The 23,518-nt window shown below is 43.9% G+C and overlaps 1 protein-coding gene across 2 annotated transcripts in view; it reads right to left on the bottom strand.

The window, feature by feature from the left end:
- Nucleotides 1-23,518, bottom strand: part of Tnfaip8 (TNF alpha induced protein 8) — a 112,376-nt gene that overhangs the window by 45,994 nt on the left and 42,864 nt on the right. Inside the window, exon 1 of one of the 2 annotated variants that reach the window (XM_028777220.1) lies at nt 14,347-14,761. The exons of the other annotated variant lie outside the window; for it this stretch is intronic. Coding sequence (XP_028633053.1) covers nt 14,347-14,359 — 13 coding nt within the window. The 5' untranslated portion in view covers nt 14,360-14,761. Of the gene's footprint in view, nt 1-14,346; nt 14,762-23,518 lie in introns of those variants that run through there. 2 annotated transcript variants of the gene reach the window in all.

Below are 23,518 nucleotides of genomic sequence, written 5' to 3'. Positions count from 1 at the left end.
ATTGAACTCGGGACCTCTGGAAGAGCAGTCAGTGCTCTTAACCTCTGAACTACCTCCCAGCCCCTGAGGTCTTCATATTGACCATACAATTTTTACTTTATACATGGCTCTAATTCATTCCTAACTACATCAGCACCTTAGACTCTCATTAGTTTATGATGTGGCCTCAGGTTGCTGATAAGGACTCACAACTGTAGTTCTGAGATGTTCACACTGGGTTCCCCTGTATATCACTCAGTAATGGTATTCTACCATAAACTCACAAGGGTACCGTGGCATAATATAGACTGGGGACCAAGAGGGGAACAGAATAACATCTAACCTCTCACGCAATGCACAATGCACAAGCTTTTTGCTCAGGCTGGTTACAGTTAAATGTCACATTGTGTCTGTGTGATGACATAATTTCTTTCCAAAGAAATGAGATAAACACAAGAATTCAGTGAATGGAAACACAGAACAGGAAATTAGGGTTGCAGGACCCCATCTGATCTCGGGGTTGGAGAAGCTGTGAGGTGACTCACGACAGACTCTCTCTCACATCACATTCCAAGCCTGTTCTTCATTACCTGCCATGAAAAATCTCGGGGTCCTTTATCCAGCCACTCTACCACAGCTGATAGAAGTCTATGTTTATTCAGGACAGCACCACTGACATTTTATAGGAAGAAGCTCCCTTCCGGGTCTTGGTGCTTGCTTTCTGTGGGCCTTGGGCATCTAGCTACCTAGTAGAAATACTTCACCAGCTGGCGCTGGCCATTCATTTGACTGATTGGTACAATCCAGCCTCGGGTAGTTCCTTCTAGTATCCCCTTCAGGTAACAGACAAATGTCTCAAGTGAAAAAACCCCTAATGAACAGCAGTCCTCAGCAGCTTAAAGGGAAATTTCCAGCAAGTTCTACCAGCACAGCAAACACCCTAGTGACTTCACTGCCACCCAGTGAGCCAATATGGAGAATGGAGAAAGCTGTTCTTTCTCGTTCACTAGCAAGCTCTGTATTTCCTGCCAGCCAGTCCCCATCAGAGTTAATATTTCTTTTTAACACATTGGGTTTTTTTTATTACCATGTTTATCATTGTGGTGAAATACACATGACATAAAGATTATCATTGCAACCATTAAAAAATCTATACATCAGTGACTAAGTCCATTCACTTGTGTAACTACCATCATTATACATCTTCAGAACTTTTAAATCTTGAAAACTATTTAATGGGCTACTTTCTGTCTCTAAGACTTTGGCTACTCTAAGTACCTCACTTATCCAAGGGCTATACAGAATTGGTGCTTGGCTTTCTTCATCCACATCCAGGCACGTGTCCAAATCTCCTTTTAAAGGCTGAGTAACAGTCCATGTCATCTCGGACATGGACTGCTTCCACCTGTGGTTACCGCTATGGTTACATACATACATAGGTATGTTTCTGATACTTTCTGCAATGATTTTGGTTATAGACCCAGAAACGGAATTGCAGGATTCCATTTCTAGTTTTTAAAAGCCTTTTAAGTTTTTATTTAAGTGTGTGTGTGTGTGCATCTGCGTGTGCCTGTGTGTGTGTGTGTGTGTGTGTGTGTATGTGTGTAGATCCACTGGAGCTGGGAGTCGAAAAGGTATTCTGGAAGAACAGCTAGTTTTCATAGCCTCTGATCCATCTCTCTAGCACCTCTATTTTAATAAATTAAATAAGTAAGAAATAAATAAGAAACCACAGCAGTGTTTCCTACCTAATGTTTTGTTTAAAACTTTATGTTCAAATTAACATACAGCTTCCTGATTGGACACTGACTGATTCATACAGTACCTCACAGGTACACATATGACATTAGTAAACAAACAAGAAAATACAACCCTTTTTACTCTTTCAACTCAAGTATATTATTTCTTCACAGGATTACAAAGTTGTTAATATATAAATACTTATTAAATTGGCCATGCATTGTCAACTGCCTAGGACTGGTCTTCTTAGATGGCTGCTTAAGGCCAGCGTATCTGGAAACATCCACCCCTGCACGCACTGTCAGGGGCCATCTTGATCAGTTTTTTAACATCTTGACTTTCTTCCTACTTAACATTCATTCCCCCCACCACCACCACCACCATTTGGCAACAGTGGCTAGAAGGCTAGTATGGTGGTTATCGTTCATGTTAGCTACCCTATCTCCCTTTATCTCTAGTTTCAAATGCTAGTCACAATGTTTCCTGGGTACCCCTTTCTCCTGTACTCCTGCACTGATCTGTCAAGTCATCCTACCCAGTTGTTGCGCTTATAATGTTCAAAGCTGGTTTCTCCCTATAGCATGGACTGAAAACTCAAATACCTGCCAAAGATACAATACAACAGGTAGGTCCCTACCTACCACAGACCTGCATCCCTTGAAGTGACACAGGTAAGCTGGGCTGCAGGAGAGATGGCACTCCCAGAGTGCCAGCCAGTGTCTTCATCTCTCCCCCAGATAAAAGCAAAAGCAGTGTAAGAAAGCATGAAAAGTGTCTCTGGGGACAAATTCCTGAGCATGTTCCTGCCCACAGGCTCACTGACATGACTGGGTTAAAAAGTAATCACACAGAAACCTTTGACAATTGTTTCCATTAACTGGAAATCACTTACAAGGACCCTGTGTAGTCACACTGTGGGGGCAGTTGCTGTCACACTCACTTTTTTCCTGCAGCTGCATCCTCTTTTTGCCTCTCTCAAAGCCAGACTCAAGACAGACTCAGGACAGACTCAGGCCTCCCCTTTTCAATGAAGCCTACCGAAGCCAGTGGTGAACTTCTCCATGCAACGTCTACTGTTGGTAAGCTTCACATCAGTTGTCCTCTGAGGCAGATAACTAAGTTATGTTATTTCAAATACAAGTTTATCCCTCATGTCTGTTTGCCTGTTTTCTTTTCTAGATCCATAATACATGTTGGGTACTTTGAAGAGACTATATACCAATAAAATAATCATTTCAACATTTCATTAAATTGAGTTATGACAACATGTAAGAATAAACTTTATTTCCTCCACCCATAAAGTATATTACAGAACCATCAAAACACAAATCTGCTATCTTCAAAGAAAAAAAAAATAAAGTTTAAAGGAGCATTTGCTTGCACTGGAGAACCAGGCTGGTAATCTGCAACTATTCATAAATCTAACAAGTTTCCAAAAAATTCCTTCAGAAAAGGAGCCAAGAAGAACATAACTCTGCCAGCTGCGAGCCTTCTGTTTTACAGTGTGTGCCGAGTGGACGGACTTGCTTTATCATCCCCATAAACAGTGTGGGGGCACATGCAACCTTCCCAGAAGATGTTCACTGGACACTCAGCTTCAACGAGGAGGCTGTGCTTACCCATAAGGAGACAGCCTAACTAGCTCCCTCACCAACTGCACATCCCACTACAATCAGCACCCAGATCCTTAATAAGACAGATTGAGCAACATTCCACTTCAGCTGATGGAGTTTCCAGAACCAGGAAGATACCGGCAGCTGCTGCCACTTGACAGAGCGAAGAGTCGCCATCCTCACATTGAAAACTTTGTTTCCTTAAGTTAAGAACTAACATCCGGCTACGCCACCAACATGCATACACTAATAAATCCCAGATGGGAATTCCAGACACCTCTTCACTCAAGCCATGAATTTCTTTTAGGCGACAACATTCTATTAAGCTGGACTTCCAGCCGTGAGCCGCCCACCAGAGACTTCCCTCATTTCCAATACACTGTGCTTTATGGAGCCAGTTCGGGATCCATTGTTGCATCATGTGTAATTAATTTTGACATTTTTAATGCATAAAAATATCTGTTAATGCAAATTAAGAAAGCTTGCTCTATGGAAGCAGAAACCATGAATAGCAGCCACTAGAAGCAGAAGGGGAGGGAGCGGGTAATGGATACAAAAGAGAGTTACACGGGCAGAGTAAGTCCTAGTATATTACAGGAGGGATGAATGAACATTATTCACAGAAATCAACTATTTATTGTATAAAGAACCAAAAGAGAGGAGTTCAAAGTTTCTCATCATTCAGAAATGATAAATGTTTCAGGGGCTGAAAATAATAGTTACCTTGATTTTATCTTTAGACATTTTATAAGTGTGTGAATGTGACATCACCACACAGTAACCTGTAAGTATGCTCAAATATCATTTTAATTAAACATTAAGAAGAAAAGAGAATTATTTTAAAGCTAACCACTGTTCATCTCAAGAATCTTGTTATTTGGCCCAGAACAAGGAAAAAAACATTCCTCTTGACCAAAGCCCCAAATTCTGACGCAGCAACCAAATTTATGCACAGATGTTAAATCACGTATTTCAGCAATTTGCACACATCACCTGTTATAATGTATTACAGACTCCGTGTTATACGAGCCACATCATAGGACATGTCTCTGAGCAAGATGGCGGGCTCCATGCTATGGAGTACTTTAGCACTCATCCTCTCTCACAACAATCCTTAAATAAGAAATCTTGAGTGTTGCTTTCAACACTCACTTCTCATGAGTTTACAGATCCTCAGAGGCATTAAGTGGCTGGCCCTCAGCCACCAGCTCGGCCTGAGACTACAGTGAGAGTGTTCAGACTTTAGTCCATGCCTTTTATCTACACCCATGATGTCTCTGTTTGCAAGGTCAACCTGTCAGGCAATTCGGAAGAAGGATACAGACCAGTAAGAAACATTGAGAGTGGATACCACATGGAGGCTTTGAGGCCGGCTAACTAGGGGAAAGAGGTCCAGACATTAATAGAAAAGAGGAAGCCCACTGGAGGAACAGGTGTGACCAAAGGAAGCAGGCGCCACTTCACACATCTAAGGGCGTGAGGAAGCCATGTGGGAGGAGCTAGCTTCAGCCTCTTCCCCAACTGACTGCCCATAAACAAAGCTCCTGGGTAGCTCTCAGTCTTGTGAAATCACATAGACTATCCACTCTTTACCAAAATCTGTAAGGACATACTTTAAAAAATGATTATTTTATTTTATGTGAATGGGCGTTTTGCCTTCATGGATGACTGTATACCATGTTCATGCAGTGCCCAGGAGAGGCCCAGAAGACACTGTTAGATCCCCTGCAACTGGAGTTATAGCTAGCTGTGAGCCACCACTGGGTGCTGGAAATCAAACCCAGGTTCCTTTGGAAGAACAGTCAGTGCTCTTAACTGTTGAGCCATCTGCCCAGATCCAAGAACATACTCTTTTGATGATGTAGGCTATAGCTAATCATACACTTATACATCATAGATAAAGCCCAACATTCATTACCCAAAACTAATTAACGGTCACCTTTCTCATTGCTTTTACACACAGCAATCATTCTGACCCAATGTCAAGAAACAAAATGATCAGAATTCAATTGACTGATCAGGATTTCCCTTTGCTTCTAAATGTTCTTTTAGATAGCATGTAATAATACATGGTATAGAGTAATCATGTTTTAGAGGGGTGATGAGAGGCACTGAGCTCTCAAATCCATAAGATAGAGTTACACACAGTTAAAATTTACCTTGAACATTCCTTAAACAGTCCAGAAAATTCATCACTGGCTACATGATCTTGTGAGAGTCCTAACTGTGCTACTCTCCACTTGTCAATCAGATATTCGTGTTCTTCCTCCAAACACAGATCACTTCGATTACCAAGCATCTTGGTTGGCTTCCCAAATAATGTAATCTCTGTTTTGTTTCTGGTCTGAACCTCAGAGCATCTCCAGCTATCGTCAATAGCCACTCTCGATTTCATACAAGCAATGTAGACCTACTTGCTCTTGATTGGGTGGTGAATGCCAGTGGCCAGGATGTCCTGACAACTATCTTTTTCATCAGGGCCAGGTGCTTCTACAGCTTCAACTTCTCAACAAAGCCTAGGGAGACTAAACGTTGTTAAGGAAACTAGGGCTCACTGTCCACTCTAAAGAACGTTGTGTCATTTCAGGTGCCATTTCTATTGACCTCTTTCTCCATTCTGCAAATATTTGTAGAGCCCCCGACACTTACAGGAAAATGGTACAGATGCCAAATTTGAATGGACAGTTAGTGGTTGTGGGGTGGAAGGGGCCAGAGAAGGACTGTCATGCAGTATGAGATCCACCATCCACAGGAGCAAAACGGCATGAGGTGCCATGGACGCTCAGAGAAGAACCTAAATCACACCTGGGGATGGAGTCAACATGGAAGCCTGGGCAAAAGACATGCTGGCAGCAAAGGGGGGGGGGGGAACCTGGATGGTATCAGCATCCCATCCAGAGAACCACACACTCAAGAGTGATCAGTGGGAAGGAAGGCTGCGCTGGGGAGGAAGCCATTTGTAATTCTTTGACAAAAAGGATTTTGTCACATGACCAGAGATAGAAACCAAAGAGTCTGCAGAACAAACCAGCTTTACCAAAGGGTCTGCAGAACAAACCAGCTTTAAGCTAATGCAGAAAGCATGACAGACCATTCATTTACAAAGTTTCCCAAAAAAGTGAAAATTATAAGGGGCCATTGTTTAAAAAATAAAAAACAAATCTGACAATCTTAGTCCAGGGGTGAGTGCCTTTGAAAGGGAAATATTTATATTTCCACAGTTGTATGAATGCCAGTGACAGCCACAGGAGGTGAGTGGGTGCCCTGAATCTCCTACAAAAGCACATTTGCAAGAAGTTGCATGGACTCTGGCAGGAGCTGGACGAACTAACATATTTTAAAAAGGACAAACTCAAAACTCCTTCAACTTCCCTGGATTGGTGCTAGTCCAGCAGGTCTGACCCAAGCAAGCCTGAGGCTCCTGAGGCCCCAGCTGGCCTCTGAGCGGAAACAGGAAATACTCTCATTAGAGAGGCGGTACTCAGTATGAAACTCTTGCCCTACTTCCTGTACTACTGTGAGGTTCCTTTGAAAAATACAAGCATTCCTTGGAGAAAGGGCCTGGGAATTACAAACATCTGATAGCAATTCACTGGTTTCGTTTGTTTTTTTTTTTTTTTTTTCATTTTCTACAGAGGTGAGGGCTAGGGGGCACCTGGGTAGGAAGAGAGATGTAGAAATTAAAAGAGTATGGGGTGCATTGGGTACAGAATGAACAACCATTATGGCTCCCCTCCCAAGTCTGGCAGGCCAGTAATTTCATACCTTCCTAATGCGAAGAGCAGACAAAGAGCCACAGCCAACAGACAACTCACAGAGCTGGAGAGTGCAGTTCAAAAGCTTGGGGTTCCTGCTCTGCAGCCATGCAAATTAATTAAGTGACATAAAATATTCAGAACAGTTTTGACTGTGATCTCCATTTCTGACTTTCTGAATTGTTTGAGCCTCCAAAGGCCAGATATGACGTTCACAAGGACGCAGTTTCCTTCCCAAAGTTTCCAATTTATGGGTGAAGTTTTTGGAGATCTTGTTTATTCCAGAGCCAGCCAGTTTTCTAATCTAAGGTAGAAGCTAAAGTCAGTCCGAGAGAGGGAAGGAAGGAGGGAGGGAGGGAGGGAGGGAGAGAGAGAGAGAGAGAGAGAGAGAGAGAGAGAGAGAAGGAGAGAGAGAGAGAGAACAAAAGGCTCACATCCATAAAACCTGGTCTCTCTCACTCTGAATAAACACAGCAGTGACAGCCAGTCAGTGGGCTTACATCCCTAACTGACACCATATTGGCCAGGCAAGTCTTTTGCTTCTAACTCCAGTGCTGCTAAAGAGAGTTAGTTATACCAGTGGTTCTCAACCTGTGGGTCACAACTCTTTTGGGGTGGCGGGGACACATTTTGGATATCCTACATATCAGATATTTACTATGATTCATAGGAGTAGCAATGAAATAATTTTATGGTGGGGGGTTCACCACAACATGAGGAACTGTATTAAAGGGTCTCAGCTTTAGAAGGGTTGAGAATCACTGATTTATACAGTTTACCACAAGCCTCTGGACCTCCAGTTTCTTTCTTGGCAGTTGTTTAAACTTCGATATTTGCTATGAAGCTCTCAAATGGCCTATCATAAATAACATCTTTGCTGCTGGGGTGAGGCCAGAGTGAGCCACTGCAGGTGAGTTGTTGAGCAATATGATTACTGATGCACAGTAAACCACAACAGTGTGCAACAACACTGTAATCACACTACAAAACAGAAGTGCAAAACCACCTCAAGACTTGCCAGTCCCTGGAAAACACATGACCAGGCTTTGAAACCACTTCTCCAGAGATGTACTGCTGTGGGTCGCCCACTGATCTGGGCTGCCCACAGATCTGGTCTCATGTACCCTGTTCCTGGACTGCCACTGACATTTGAATGCTCCAGAAGACAAGCCTGGCAGCCAGTATCCTATTCTGGCTTGGCAAAGGAAACAACTCCATTCTGTGAACTGTGGCCACAGATGTGGCCACTTTCTGGTTTACAAACAGCAACACTTGGAGCAATTCACACATGGCACCCCGCCAGCTGAAGCCTCTTCATAGCTAATTTGTAGCATGCAATAGAGAAATGGTGCCATCGCCTGTCTGTGTGTATGGATCCTCACAGAGAGGAGTCAAGTCTCTGCAGCTACCTACAACTTGGTTCCTCAAAATACAGTCTACCACAGCCTGCAGAAAACCCAAGAACCAGAGAGCTAACATTCAAAGACCAGTTCATTTCCTCATTCTTCAAACTTGTTTAAAAATGGGAAAATGGGCCCACGAAGTTCACACAACAATAACCAAAAGCCCACCACACAAGTGCCTTCTCAGAAGCTAGACAAGTGAGGCTCCAGAGTCTGGACTGCAGCCTCAGGAGCTCTGTGGTGCCCTGCAAGCAGCCTCCTGACACCAGTGATTACACTTGGCCCTGCCCTCTGATATCTCACCCAGTATCCCTGGGTATGTCAGCCCACTCAGTTTGAACCAAAGATCACTGCTAACAAAGTAGTCCATGCTGTGGCTAGCCCTCTGTGTATGAATTTCCTTCTGGAACATAGTGGGGATTACAGCTGACTGGGGATAATCCCCCAGAGTCTGACATGCTAGCCATGGAATTCATCTAAAGAAAAAAGCTGCACCCCTCTGGGTCAGCCAACTCACCCCAAAGCTGTATTTTCCAGACTCTATACAGCTTTCTCTGTCACCAGCCCCCTGAATGTTACCCCAGCTCTTCTGCCCATACCAGTCACTCCCAGGCAAGATTCACCTACAGCAAAACAAACCCCTAACTATTCATGTGCAGTCTCAAAGGGTTTATGTTTCCCAGAGCCTACTTATTTTGATTAAAGTTAATAAAATAATTAGTCAAACACAATGATTAAACTAATATATTTTTAAGACTGATCTTTGTAGGAATGTGGTTATACAGTTTTTCACAAAACTATACAGGACTTAAGTGTTTATAGTGACATGTAAATTACAATGGTTTGAAGAACTGTCTGTAATAAATTATCTCCACTACAAAAAGTGTCAGTGCTGTCTATGTTACCTTGAAGATGCTTTATTGACCTTCAGGAATTTTTGTATGTGACCTACCATGACACAATCGTCATGAGAATAGTGTTTTTGCATCTGATGTTAATCGTTGGAAGTGGCCATCTGGGATGTAGTGATTAGATTGCCCCATTTGCTACTTCACTATGGCCAGTCACCAAATAAGAAGCAACGTAGGGAACCTGAAGCAGACTGCAGGGCCTGGTTCCTGGACTTAATCCCTGACTCACAGCTCAGGGGCTTCCTAACATGCGGTCCTGTCCTATGAGGCTGACTGCCTCCCTCTGGACAGAGGGCAGAAATGGCAAGATTTGTAGGGTAGGACAAGGTGCCGGAAAGGTCTGCACAGGTAAAAACTTGGTGTTCTAAACGGTATGGAGCCAGGAGCGAGGTCAGGTATGACTTGGAGTTTTTCCTGGGTGTTCGAGGCATGGTCAGGAGCGCCCCAGCACGTGTATGGTGAAAGACAGGATGCTATTAACAAGTTGCCAGGAAAGGTGGCTAATCAACAACACATTACTAATACAGGAAGGGTGGGTCAGAGTCTGCCTTTGAGGGTGTTCAAAATCAGCTGACTTTGGGAGCTCATCCCTCTAATGTCATCATACAGAAAGCAAAGGCTGGAGGATCTAGGGTTAGATGCTAGTCTGGCCTACGTAAAAAGACCTTGTCTTCAAAAACAAAAATTAAACAAACAGAACCGGAAAGTACTCAAGAACCTATTAGGTGTGGCTTTCAACAAGAAACACAGTACACGGCCAATCACAATTCAGCACTCCACTGCACACACAGCCAATCATAGTTCAGCACTCCCTGAGCACACAGCCAACACAGTCCAGCACTCCTACTCACACCTGAAACCCAGAATCCCAACAGGACGACTTTCTGGAAGCTGATAATCCTATAGGGATTTAACCAGCGTCTTTAGTAGCATCTTTAACAGGGCCCTCCCATTCTCAGTGTCCCACATGGAGCAGATACTTACGATGCTGCTCCTGTTTATAATTTCTCCCAGCAGGCCCCTGTTCTTAGAGTCTCAGTAAATCTGGCTAAGAAGGCTCCACTAGAGCTACTGCCCTTGTGAAAATTGTAAAGAAAAGATAGCACAACTCTGGGCGCCCAGACTCCCAAAGTAATCAGAGAACTTTTCTCCAAGAACTGTTAACAAAGAAGGAAATTTCATGCTCATCCTTTAGGCTCAGTGAGATTTCATCGGTCATTACAGAGGAACATGAAATTACTTTGGTTGGCACTTAAAAGGAAGAAAGAGAAGAAACTATGCAAACATAAAAATGGGAGATGGGGGCTGGAGAGATGGCTCAGAGGTTAAGAGCACTGACTGCTCTTCCAGGGGTCCTGAGTTCAATTCCCAGCAACCACATGGTGGCTCACAACCATCTATTAAGGGAATCCAATGCTCTCTCTGGCATGCAGGTGTACATGCAGCTAGAGCACTCATACATTAAATAAATAAATCTTAAATAAATGGGAGATGGTGGGCGACGGTTGATTATGATCGTCATGATGATGGTGACGGTGATGACAGTGGTGATGTAAATCTCACATCTATAATATGAACTCTAAGAGGAGGAGAAAGAACCATGTAAGAGATCCTAGGACACGCTCACACGCAAGATGAAAATGCCCTCTGTCATTTTCTCTACTGGACGTAGGACATAGGATGATTAAACAAGAGGAGACACTGAAGGTGACATCTCAGTCACTTTTTTCTGTACTTAGCACTGGCCTGACTTACATCACACAGTGATACTGGAGGACTTGGCCTGCATCCAGAGGACAACAGTCATAAGATGTAAAGGAATGCAAAGAGGAAAAATAGTTTGAACTAGCTCATCATATACAAAAGGACAAGGACAGGGCAAAATCTGCCCAGGAAACCCTGCATTTGGTGGCAGTGAGTTCCAAGCTCCTCATTTTCTGCTTTCAAATTAATTTTAAATACTATCTGATGCTCAGTCTCATTTTCCTGACAGTTTGGGACTACTGCGGGAATTTCACCCTATTGTTTACTATGCCCAAATAACCTAATCATAATGCCAGTGAGGAATAGGTCATCCACCTACTGATTGGTAGAGAATTATCACAAAAATACAAAGGATTTATCTTCACTCCCCAAAATAGGTAGACAGTGTTGGCATAGCTGTCTTTTGGGCTTAAAGGTTATGGTGACTGTGAGGTTCCTATTGGTGGATAATGGTGCACTGGGGTAAAGACAAATGGTAAGCCTACAGAAACATTGATGCTAGAGAATCCCAGAGCACTTGGAAGTCTGAGGCTGTATGCAGCCACACATCCCTGCCCATGTGGACAGAGTGGTGGGAAGAATGCTGAAGTGGAAAGGTAATTTCTATTCTAAACTGGCACTGTAACCATGGATGGCCATGGACGCTTGCTTTGATTTCCTGAGCCTAGGTTCATTTGTAAACCGAGGAATTGGACCAGATCAGATGGCTCTCAGCTCATGCCCAGTAACAGGTAAAGAGAGGACAACTATCTGAGACCCCTGTGGTCTTTCCACAATCTGCCTCAAACCCATTTCCTCTCCTCTCATGACCTAGGATCTAAATGAAACAAGGTCTTCTGAGCTCAAGGTCTTTGCAGCTTCTTGCGTTTTGCCAAGAACATTCTGCCAGGGATAATCTTAGCTGGCTTCCCTATCCTGCTCAGGTGAGTCTAATATAACATGCTCAGTGAGAGTTTATCCACAACTACAATCACTTATATGACTCATTAACACATGGGCATGTAAGCATGCATGTACACATGCATACACAGGGAGTGGGGGTCGGAGAGGTGGTGGTCAGGGAAAGGGAGAGGGAGGGAAAGAAGAGAGAACAAACTTTCCCTCCCATGTTTTTCCCTTCTTAACACTTAGTATTGGCTTATTATATATTTTACATTTATTATGCTAGAGTCAGTCTCCTTCAACTACAGCAGCTGCTCTCCAAGAGTAAGCATTTCGTCTGGCCTAGTCTACCTCCATATCGCCAGGGCCTGAAAGAATGATTGGAATCCACAGGGAACACATCGTGTGCTTGGAAAGATAGCAGTTCCAAGCTCTTGTTTCTGTGGCTTTCGGTACTGAGGGCTGTGGTGCCCATGATCATAGGTCTCTCCTTCTCCACTACCAGGATTTACTCTGTAACCACAAGAGAAAACATGACAACTCAAGAGAAGACCTTAAGGGCCCAGGGCCGGTGGTGACATGCTTTCACTCTCCTGCAAAACTGCGCATGCGCATGTCCAATGTCTAACCTACTCTGTAAATAGTAACACTTGACCAATGAGAAGTTTCTGATACGGCCATCTCGCTTCAAATTTCCAGTGTCTAAATTTTAGCATTCCCAGTGAGGATAGTACATTCCTTTGCTCTAACTCTTCACTTAGAAGACCCAAGGAAAGTAGAAGTTGTGGCGCTCCCCTGCACATCTCAGCTCATTCCACTAGAGGGCAACATGAGATGTGCAGGAATCCACTGGGGTCGGGGTGAGGGCGTAGCCAAGCCCCTTGGCCCTCTGGTTCTCTGCTGGGCTCGCACACTCTTTTTCACGTGATCCTGCCTATTTTCATTCGCTAACTTACAATCTGCTCTCTAGTGCTTCATGCTTACCCATGAAATCAACAGCCCTGAAAGGTTTACATGTACTATGTTCTGCCAAAATGCATATTCCCTTCCTTTTGGAGAGCTCTCCAAACCCACTACTTCCACAAGACCTTCCCAAGCAAATCCGGCTCCGATCCCAGTTGTATATACACCACGACATCAGTCACAGAAACATGCAGTGTGTGCGTGTGTACACTACATAAACATATAAAGCAGGCAGAAGGTCACATGCACAGTTCCGCACACCCAGAAGACACATATTTATCTTATATAATTGATGAGCGTGTGACCACACTTCATCCAAAGTTATGACTCTACAAAATGGTATTGGCTGCCAACGGGTCAATTAATGAACTGAGACAAGTTACACCAGCACCTACCTATGTCTTTCAATTTCTAGTTCTTCCTACCATTCACTTTAAGCTCTACAAAGTACTTCTTCGACTTTTTTCTTTCTTTTCTTTCCTTTATTTCCCTCTTGACCAACTCTTGCTGAAAATCTTTGAATTCACTATCTTCCTGCTTTAAGCTGCTAAGTGTTGGGTTTACAGCTGTTCCTCACCATGCTTGGCTCCCAAAAAAGTCTTGAATATGTAAGTTTTAGATACATTTATACAAGTACTATGCACAGGCCTGTAGAGACATGCATATGAACCAAAATAACTTGAAAGGATGTTTGAAGAGCTCTTTCATTTCAAATCTTCACGTGTGTGTTTTTTTTCAATTTATTTTAAAAATCAAGTTGTTTATTTGTAGCAATAGTATGACTACAAACCTAAGGTATTATTTTTAAAAGGCAAAAGGTTTTCTATATAGGTAAAGTTGCTCTTTGGATATGAGGGAAAAAAATAAGAACAAGAATATTCTGACCAGCAGTTACAAAATGGGGAAGAGAGATAAACTGTGTGTTTACAGGTTACAGTGCCACAGACCTCTTGGAATGAGAGGTATTTTACAGTTCATAAATTCAGAGAAATATAGAAAAATAAACTGTGGATCTAAAAAAAAAAACCCGTAAAATCTTAGAGGCTGTATTTCTGAAGCTTTTTAAGAAGCTTTTTAAGATTCCATTTGTTCTCAAGTAAAATTCTTTATCTGTCCTATGCAGATACCATTTTGACCCATAATCCTCATATCTCTCTCAGCTTAACACCGGCTCCCACAGGCAGGAAGGGCCCTTGATCAGTGTACATAGCTCCTCCAAAGCCATGACTAAACTCTAGCCCTTAGCACACAGCAGTATCTTCGGCATCTGAATTTCCCACTGGATCCCCCCAGACTCTGCACCCAGCATTAGTGTCTAAGAACAGTCTTAACTCACCCAGTCTCGGCATTTTCTCCCTGTGCTCCTGAAGAGGACAACATCAAAGTGTCTTGATAGAGTCACACCAGCTTAAGGAACATCCACAGCCCCATCTTTCAAGTCAGTTCACACCAGCCTTCCAGGAAATCCACCACAAGCTTACCACATGAACCAACGAACCAATGCACTGGTCAACAGTGGTCACTTTCGAAGCTGTCCTGCTTGTTATTCAGGTCGCTGCATTTTGTAGTTTGTAGAGGAATATGTTAGGCACCTTTTAATTGTGCTGTCACAGACAGAGGTCTCTGCATTCACACCGAGGATGTGTCAGGATGGATCGAGGCTGCCCGCACTTCCTACCTGTGAGCTGCACTACACAGAAACACAAACTAACTGTACTAGGCACACAGGCAAAATTTTTCAAAAAATCAAGCAGAACAGGGAGTTTACTGTTCCAACAGGCTAGGGGGAAAAGCAGAGACTTAAAAGAAAAAAAAAGTAAAAGACAAAAGGGTGTGGCTCCATTCACAGATGTCTGGAGAGGAAAATTTAAAAAACAACACCCCATTCCTACCTAGCTAGTACAAACATGAATGAAGGTCTATTAATAGGAAGACTTGCTCAGAGGTGTTCCTGTTCTTAGGAGAGCTAGGGAACATGGTGAGAACAGTGTTACTGCTTAAACCATTAGCTTTTTGCTTGTGAAGAGAAAAACAGATAAAGAATGGGAGTCTGATCATGTGTGGGCACACACAAACACACACACATATGTATGCAACATGCATGTCTCCACAGAGATGATCTAATATTCTCTTTAATATCTTATTTACTTACCTGTGTGTTCAGAAGTCATCATGGCTTACGAACCTCCCCCAGATAAGATTCTGCCCATACTTGAAGCACACTACTTAGGGTTGTGTAGCCTTTTCCTGGTCATCTTAACTGTGAGCTCCGGCTCTTCCTTTAAACCCTACCGCTAAATACTTTCTAATTTCTTGGTACTATTTTATGATAGTTACAACAGTTAATACCGTCCTTGGCTTTTTTTCTCTCTTATTCCCCCAGGTAGTTGCTTTTGGATTTTACTTTTATCTTTTGTAGTATTGTTACCTGGCACCCAGAAAAAAAAAGAAAAAAAAAAGAAACAGAATTTGCTAGACCTGGTTCAAATTCCACTTCTGCTGGTTTCTGGTTCGTAGACTCTTAAGTTATTTAACCTCCCTGAACAACTTTGCACTTCTGCAAAATAAAAGTAACACAGCCAACCTCTGAGAATGGTTATCACAGTTGAAAGAAAACCATGCAAAGCAAATAACAAACTGCCTTATGAATAGTTAATCCCAGCAGTAACTGGAACTACTGATGACATGAATTTAAGTAAAATGACCTCTGTTAATTGGGGGAGTGACCTAAAGGAAAGGAAAGGAATGTCAATGTACAAACAGAGATACATTTATTATTGTCAATCTACATAATCATGTAGGAGGAAGTTACAAAATTCGTGTTTTAGAAACCACCTTTTTGTGCTCACAAAAATGTTATCTCTCCAAACTCTGGCTGGCCCAGAATGATACAAAAACTTCATCAGTGACAAAAATAATGTTAAGAGAAGTCTGTTTCCAGAAGTTCAAGATTCCAAAGCCCAGAGACCCCTAAACTTGGTCTATTGATATATTTAGAGCCATGCCTAAATGGAGGGAAGATCTCCCACTTCCCTAAAATGGCCTCCGTGATAGTCTCATAGCTAGGTGGTTACCAGGCACTGCTTTCTCCGTACTGCTGAAGACGGAGGTACACAGTGAGGCACGGAAAGGTGAGGCTGGAAGAAGACTCCTGCAGCTCATATCAAAACTCACCTCCTGTGTGGGACACAAGCCCAGGGAAGGTAGCACGGGGCGATTCCTAACACCAAGCAAGAAAGAGAAGGCTGTTCAGTAGCATACCCAACAGGACATCCCTGGTCTCAAGAGAAGTCCAGACAGTGGGAGAATACTGGAAAGCAAGGCACCTGGATGGATGGCACCCTTCTTTGAAAACTCCCCTCTTCCCTCACATGAGATCTGAACACCAGGTCATTCATGCTTGGATCTGTTCACTGCTGTTTGATTGTTCCAGCATTCAGAATTATTTTCTGCTCAAATCATGTTAGTTGGTTAAAAGGGTGGGTAGCCACAGACAGAGGAAGATTCTCATGTCACGATCTGTGGAGCAGCCCAATGCCCCACAGTAGCCTATGTACAAAATAGTTAACTCCTTTGCCTTTGAGGATATTAATATAGCTCTTCCATGCTTCTGTAAAACTTGGGTGGATTCGCAGATCTACATCTGTTATGCTGTCCAGGGCACATGCATCCTCATGGTATGGCAAGAGGGGAGCACACAGAATGTCCAAACCTGGACACTGGTTGGTGACCTAGTGGCCAAAGAATGTGCCCAGACTAGATCTTGATAAGATTTATATTCAAATACATGTTACTCTTGATCTCTACGTCTCTCCCGACCCCTTGAACCTCTATCTTATCTTTTTGGCAATACTGTGGATCAAAGCCAGAGCCTTGTATATGATGGGCACACTTCAGTGGAAGCACAGGGCAGTTCAAACACCACAGAGTACAACTGCATCATCAGTCATGGATATGCCCTGAGTAGCATACGGACACTGAGTGAGACCTCCCTTTGGATTCCAGGGCCATCCATCAGAGGTTGGCCAAAAGATAGTGGTCACGAGAAAATCAGCTGTACTATATGCCAGCTAGCAACTCTTAGCAAGGAACAATCACTTAGATCCAAATCCTCCCTACACTCAGGGAAAATGGGTGGCAGTCTCAATTTCCAAAGAAAACGGCAGAGCAGGAGGCTAAGTAGCAGCAAGGCTCTGCAGCACAGGGTAGGGCTGAGAAGAGCAACTGTAAAGCCAACTCCTCCTACCCTTCTAGAACTATCTCCAGACACATACTCTCACTCTGGCCTCATTTCAGTGGCTGCGTATTATAAAGAAACTTCCTGTGCTGCCACCCACATCCTTATCAGCAGCACATTCAATACAATCACCACCGCACTGGTGCCTGCACGCAAAAGATACCTTCACGTATTACATAGAATTTTTCAAGCCTTAGAGGGAACTAGAAACATTCACAAAACACCTTGACCTTTATAGTCTGGTATTCCCAAGACACTGCCCAGTCCATTGTGCACAATACTGAAACTGCCAACAACAACTTCATTTTCTGTCTTTGTGTTCAACTTCCTCTTACCCCTTCAGTCTTCTTCCGGCCCTCCTCCTTCCCGGTCCTACCTAGCTTTGTCAATGGTCCACTGAAAACCACGATTTAACCAGAGTCCTCTCCTCTTCTCACTTTGCTCTTCTTCAAGAAGGAGAAAGTCACTGGTGAAGAGGCAAGGAAGGTGACCTGATGGAATTGTTGCAAGAGATGCAGTGCCTGAGACTGGTACATGCTCAGAGGTGTCCTCCAGATATTCCACCAAAGACAGTGCAGATGGATGCACCTGGGGGATAGCCTACCTTTGCATAAAGCTCAGGGTCCAAGCCTAGCCATACTCAGGGAAAGCCTACTGTTGAATGGCCAACAGTTGCCCCACCATGAGAGCAGGATGCTTACCCAGGCCCTAGGAGGTGGGCAACATCTCCAGATTACAGACAAGGAATCTAAGCACCGTCTAACTCTCTCATCTGGTTAGGATGGTGATTCATGGGTGAATCAGGTTTGCCTCTTTCCAGATTTGTTGGCTTTCCCCTCTGCATATCACTTCACAAAAAAGTCCTTGGCTCATCAGATAACATAATGGGGACGTCTGGGAAAATAAATAGGGTACCTGGAAACCTCCTCTCTTGGACCAGGTAGAGTAACAAGCTAAACTGGACAGGTGTTGCTGGGGCCAGCAATGGCAAGTATCAAGATTGGGGTAGAGATTTCCCATGTCCATCACTGCAGCAGCTGCCACTCAAAGCCTTCCACCCAAGCAGCTGCTCAAACAGCGGTCCTCATTCTGTGGGCCACCCCTACTATGGAGGACTACATATCAGATACTTACATTATGATTCATGACAGTAGCAAACTTACAGTTATGAAACAGCAATGAAAATATTTTTATGGTTGGGGGGTCACCATAACATGAGGAAGTGTATTAGAGGGTTGCAGCATTAGGAAAGTTGATACATGCCTTTCTATTAGGTATTATGTGCTGTTTCAAGTATACATTTTATTAGAATGTCATTCTCTTGGTTTTCCTTAGGATCTTGTATTTTGGGTATTTCCACGAGCTTTGCTACCATTTAACCACATCTCACAAGCCAAGAAAATGAGACAGCATGGGAGGTTGACAGCTAGGACCCAGCCACAGTGCTGGTGGAGAATGGCCGTGAAGAGAGCAGGTCTAGGGACTCAGTGAACCAGGGACGCCTTTCTTCTTGTATGATCCATTCATACTCAATCCTCTTCACGCTTGTGCCACCAGTGACAACACTAAATCAGCATTTAGAAAGCAAAGCAATGCCAGGTTCCAGCTGTAGCAGCTATGCTGGCCCTTGGCTGTGGTTTCTTCTCTGCTGAACTGAATAGAAGCAGAGCCTCAGAATTTTATAGCGTTCTTACACCACAACCCGTCATACAGAACAGAACATGATCCCCAGTAATAAATTTTAAACTAATTAAATTCTCAATTGACTAAGAGAAACTATCCAGTCTTAGAGTAAATCTCCCTATGCATATCTGGAAATTCTATTTAATGAGGCAACACAGAATATTTTCCAATCTGACATCAGATATCTCCCAAGGCCCCTGCCCCCTGCACTGGCAGCCTGGCTGGCCATTGCTTCTGATGTCTTCTCATTGGTGCTGCCCCCACTGGCTTCTGTAAACCTTTCCCACAAGGTGTCAAAAGGTGGTTTTTCGAAGACACAACATCCCAGAGATCCCAGCAGAGCATTTAGTCTCCCTGGAGGTCAGAACACCTTGGTCATTATATGGTATTACCAATGGGCCTATTTGCAAGCACAAATTTTAAATATGTAATAAAAATAAATTACAGAAACTCAAAAAAGCACCTTGTTTTCTAGTGCTTGCCAGAAAGAATGATGTATCAAGCCATTCTGGGCTCGAGTCCATCTCTATGCAGAGCCTGCATGCTGTGCACAAGTTCCCCACAGCCTCCTCCCTGCCTACCAACAGGCTGCATGACAGAGCCAGTGAAATACCTTCCCAGTGGAAGATGGAAGCAGACCACATCTCATCCCCTGCAAAGAGGTCAGATCCCCCGTTTCCCTTCCACTAATACATACCTACTCTAGCAGATGAGGACACAGGAGCCCCGAGTCCCCTGTCCAGTGCTATTCTATCAGCCTTGTCTGTCTTGTTACTGCCAGTGAGAGCACATATGACATTTTAATCCAGAAAATGTCAGCTGACAGTAAAGGGCTGATGTTTGGCACTTGCTGAATACAAGGCTAACCCAGGAAAGAGGATTCCGTGCCCTACAAACTGACATTCAATGAGGCAAAGAGGCTGGCCAATAAGTGAACACACACATAAGTAAAAGACATATGTGGAGCCATAGACATGAAGAAGGAATCCAGAAGACAACACCCTGTGGCTGTGACATTGATGGTGCATACCCAACACCACAGGACTAGCAGTCTGGCAGCAAGGAGAGCTGGGCTCCAGCTTGAGACAGGGCACGCATGGTTTACTGTGGGCAATGGAGTCAGGAAGGCAGGGCAGGGCAGGGCAGGGCAGGCTGTGAATGCACTGTTGGAAGCAAGGTATGAAAGGTGACTGTGAGCTCCAAGGGTTAGGAATACACAGCTCATTTAAGACACTGTCAGAAATGTATACCATCTGGTGGGAATGTGAAACAAGACAAATGCCTGGAAGGCAAAGTGGCAATACAGACTAAAAATCTTACAACTCCTCAGTCCCTCTGAACCACGTCCAAGCACACAGTCAATGAAACAGGAGAGCATGGAGACAGCTATTACGTAAGGAAATTCTATAGATTATGACAGACAACGAGAGCCGAGCTACTTGGTGTGAGAACACTGGTTATCAACGTTACTTGGGAGCCAAAACTGGTGGATAGAGAAGTCAGGGCCAGCCTGAGCTAACCATTAAAATGAGATTGGGGGGTGGAGCAGATCTAAAGATCTAAATACCATACTTGGAGCAGGGCACTTCCACAGACTGGCATGCCACATGGCCTTTAAACAAATCTTGCAGTTGAAGATAGACCTCTCACAAAGGCTGCAAAACAATACACTGAAGCAGAGGGCTTGTGAGAGGATTCACCGTGTAAAGGAGCTTGCTGCCAAATGTAGCAACCTGAGTGTGATCTTGGGGACCCCCCCCCCACATGGTACAAGAAGAAAACCAACTCCCAAACGTCATCCTCCAACCTTCACACATGTATCATGGGATGCATGTGTCCACACACATACACACATAAAAATGTCCTTGAAAGCAGAGAGATTATATGAAACAGTGTAGAGTCTTTGTAGAAAGGAAAGCGCCTACACTAATGATATGTGCAATTATCTTCTTTGGGCTTTTAAAAAATTATTCATTGTACTTTATATGTCTAAGTGCTTTGTCTGAATGTATGTATGTGTACGACATGAGCAGTGCTTGGGGCCTGAGGAAACCAGAAGAGGGCACCAGACCTGGTTTTGTGCTACCATTTGGGTGCTAGGACCCAAACCCAGGTCCTCTGCAAGAATAGCAAGTGTTCTTCTTAATGGCTGAGCCATCTTTCCAGCCATCTTTCCAGTATGTTCCTTTCTAAGTAGTAAGAACAAGACAGGTTTTTGTCTGTCTATCTTGTTTCTGTTTTCTTTTGTCAGAGCATACTTGATAAATATACTTCACAAACATGATATATTTATAATAAGGGAGAAGTGGATTAATGAAACCCGTAAGTGACAAAGAAATACTGAGGGAGGCTATCTTATGACAACTTAGAAGGAGCAGAGGCTCAGCAGGACAATCTTCTATCTTTTCGGGGAATCTTCAAGCAAAACAGAAAAGCAAACCATAAAGCCTGCCTAGCACTTGGGGCAGGAAGTGTGTCATTTCTGCCTGGCTGGTCCTTCTGACTCAGCATGGCTGCTCAGGTCCTCTGATCCTTGGGTAAGATGACAGATAGGAGCTGAGAGGAAGCTGGCTTCTCTCAGCCCAGGGAGAGCCTGAAATGCTGGGCCTGGAATCTTCTAAGGAGAGGCACTAGACTTGGTGTGTTTTAGAATCCATACAACCAACAGTGGTCTCTTACCTTCTTACTGTTACAGGTAAAACATGATTACGTTCTTGTCTGTTACTTAGAAACGAGAGAGGGCCACACAGGGCCCAAACACTGTTGCTCTTCCTTCCCAAACAGGTTTGAAAGTTTAATAAATAGTCTGGACAAGTCACAGCAAGTCTCCGGCATTCAGATTCTGACTTACTACAGAGAAAGTTGGAAAGCTTCTGAGAGTCCAAGTCCATTCAGCCAAGGTGCCCTGCTCTCCCCAGAAAGCAAAGGTGCCTAAGCTCCCATGGGCCGTTTTGTTGGGCAGCTTCCTGGATTCAACACTCAATGGCCAAAGAAGACAGAATCAAATGATTCACTAGCAGAATCCCACACATTTCTCTTAGTTCTGAAAACTACAAGAGAAGAACCAGGAAGCAAAACAAAGCACAGACTCGGGAAGTCCTTAAATGGCTAGGGAAAAGTAAATTAGAATTTGAGGACAATCGCTATCCAGGGCTACGACCTTCCCACTTTCATTCAACACAGCTTTCTCAAGGCCTTGCTGTGCCCTAAGCTAAATTACTGGATAAAAGATAAGCACCAAGCCAGAGGAGACTGTCTGGGCAGGAGGTGTTTGTGAATAGGGACAGGTACTCTTAAGAAATGCCACAAAATAAAGCCAGTTTGGGAACGAGTTACTACAGATCTTACGAGCCCTGTTAAAATGCTGGAACTGTATAAAACCCCAATGCGGCACCTCCAACCTGGGAATGAAAGAATCAGAGGGATTTTTACAATATCAAGAGTGGTGCATGAAGCCAGGCAGGGTCTCAGAGTGAGAGTCAATCAGCTGCATAAAAACTGTCATCTACACAAAGTAGGTCCAGACTGGTCTTGTCTGTTTAAAGTGATCAGTGGTACACACTGCACAGATGCTACAGGTACTCAGTGCAAGAAGGGACAACAATGGTAGTTCATTAGAGACAAAACAAAACAAAAAAAAAACAAAACCACCAAAGCAAGATGCTGCCCAGGGTTCTGGCTTATTTGCTGAGGAGAAAACCAGACAGGAAGACAAGGTCGGTGTTGTTCACAGTGAGAGGGTGAGTTGTCCTCGAAACACATTCCAGGCAGACACAGGAATTGAGGATGCAGATAAGAGCTTCATCCTGAAATATAAATGTGGAAGCTATTGGCATGTAGAGAATCCGAAGACCTGGAAATAGACATGACCTCGAGGGAGAGGGTGGACTGAGGGTAAAGAACACCAACAGAGCCTGAGAAATGCCAGTGCTTACAGAAGGACAGAGCCAAGCAGGGAAGGGGGGAGGGGCAGGGGAGACAGGGAGGAGCTAAGCAAGAAGGAGAGCAGGAGTTGACCAAGGACCAGCCTGTCTACATAGCACAGGAACACAGAGGGGAAACACCCTGAGTGATCAGGAAGGGAAAAAGCGAAAGGTGTCCACCCCTCACTAAAACAAGGGACACGTTCAGTTCACTTCCTTCCTCACACCTGTGTATTTCTAGAGCCTTCTGTCAAGAAGCTGAATGGGAGTGGGCAGAAAGAGATTAGCTTTTGAGATAGGCTTAGCAGTAGGTGCCCAGGAGAAGAAATGACAAAGCAAAAGGGTTAAGGTGACAAAACACTATGGCCTCAGGGAGTGTGGCAGACCAGTATCCAGTCACAAGTACTGACTGGCCATTGACTAGTAGATTAGCACTGTTCAGTGTCAGGACATGATAGTGACAAAAGATCTGTGGCTACCGACTGGCAGGAGGCACAAAAATAAACCCAGCAACACTGCAGAGTGAGAGGCTGAGGGGAGCATTTTTTTTGGATCGGCCCTTTTCTGTTTCCTCACTGGGTGTAAATGATGGCCCCATAATCCAGGGGCAGACTTGAGTCTTAGCCTAACCCTATACATCTGTGTTCTCAATTTATTTATAGTTT

The sequence above is a fragment of the Grammomys surdaster genome, unplaced genomic scaffold (assembly GCF_004785775.1).
Source record: "Grammomys surdaster isolate TR1022 unplaced genomic scaffold, NIH_TR_1.0 278, whole genome shotgun sequence".
NCBI lineage: Eukaryota > Metazoa > Chordata > Mammalia > Rodentia > Muridae > Grammomys > Grammomys surdaster.
Note: the sequence above shows the minus strand (reverse complement) of the source record. Positions and strands in the feature narration are given on the sequence as shown.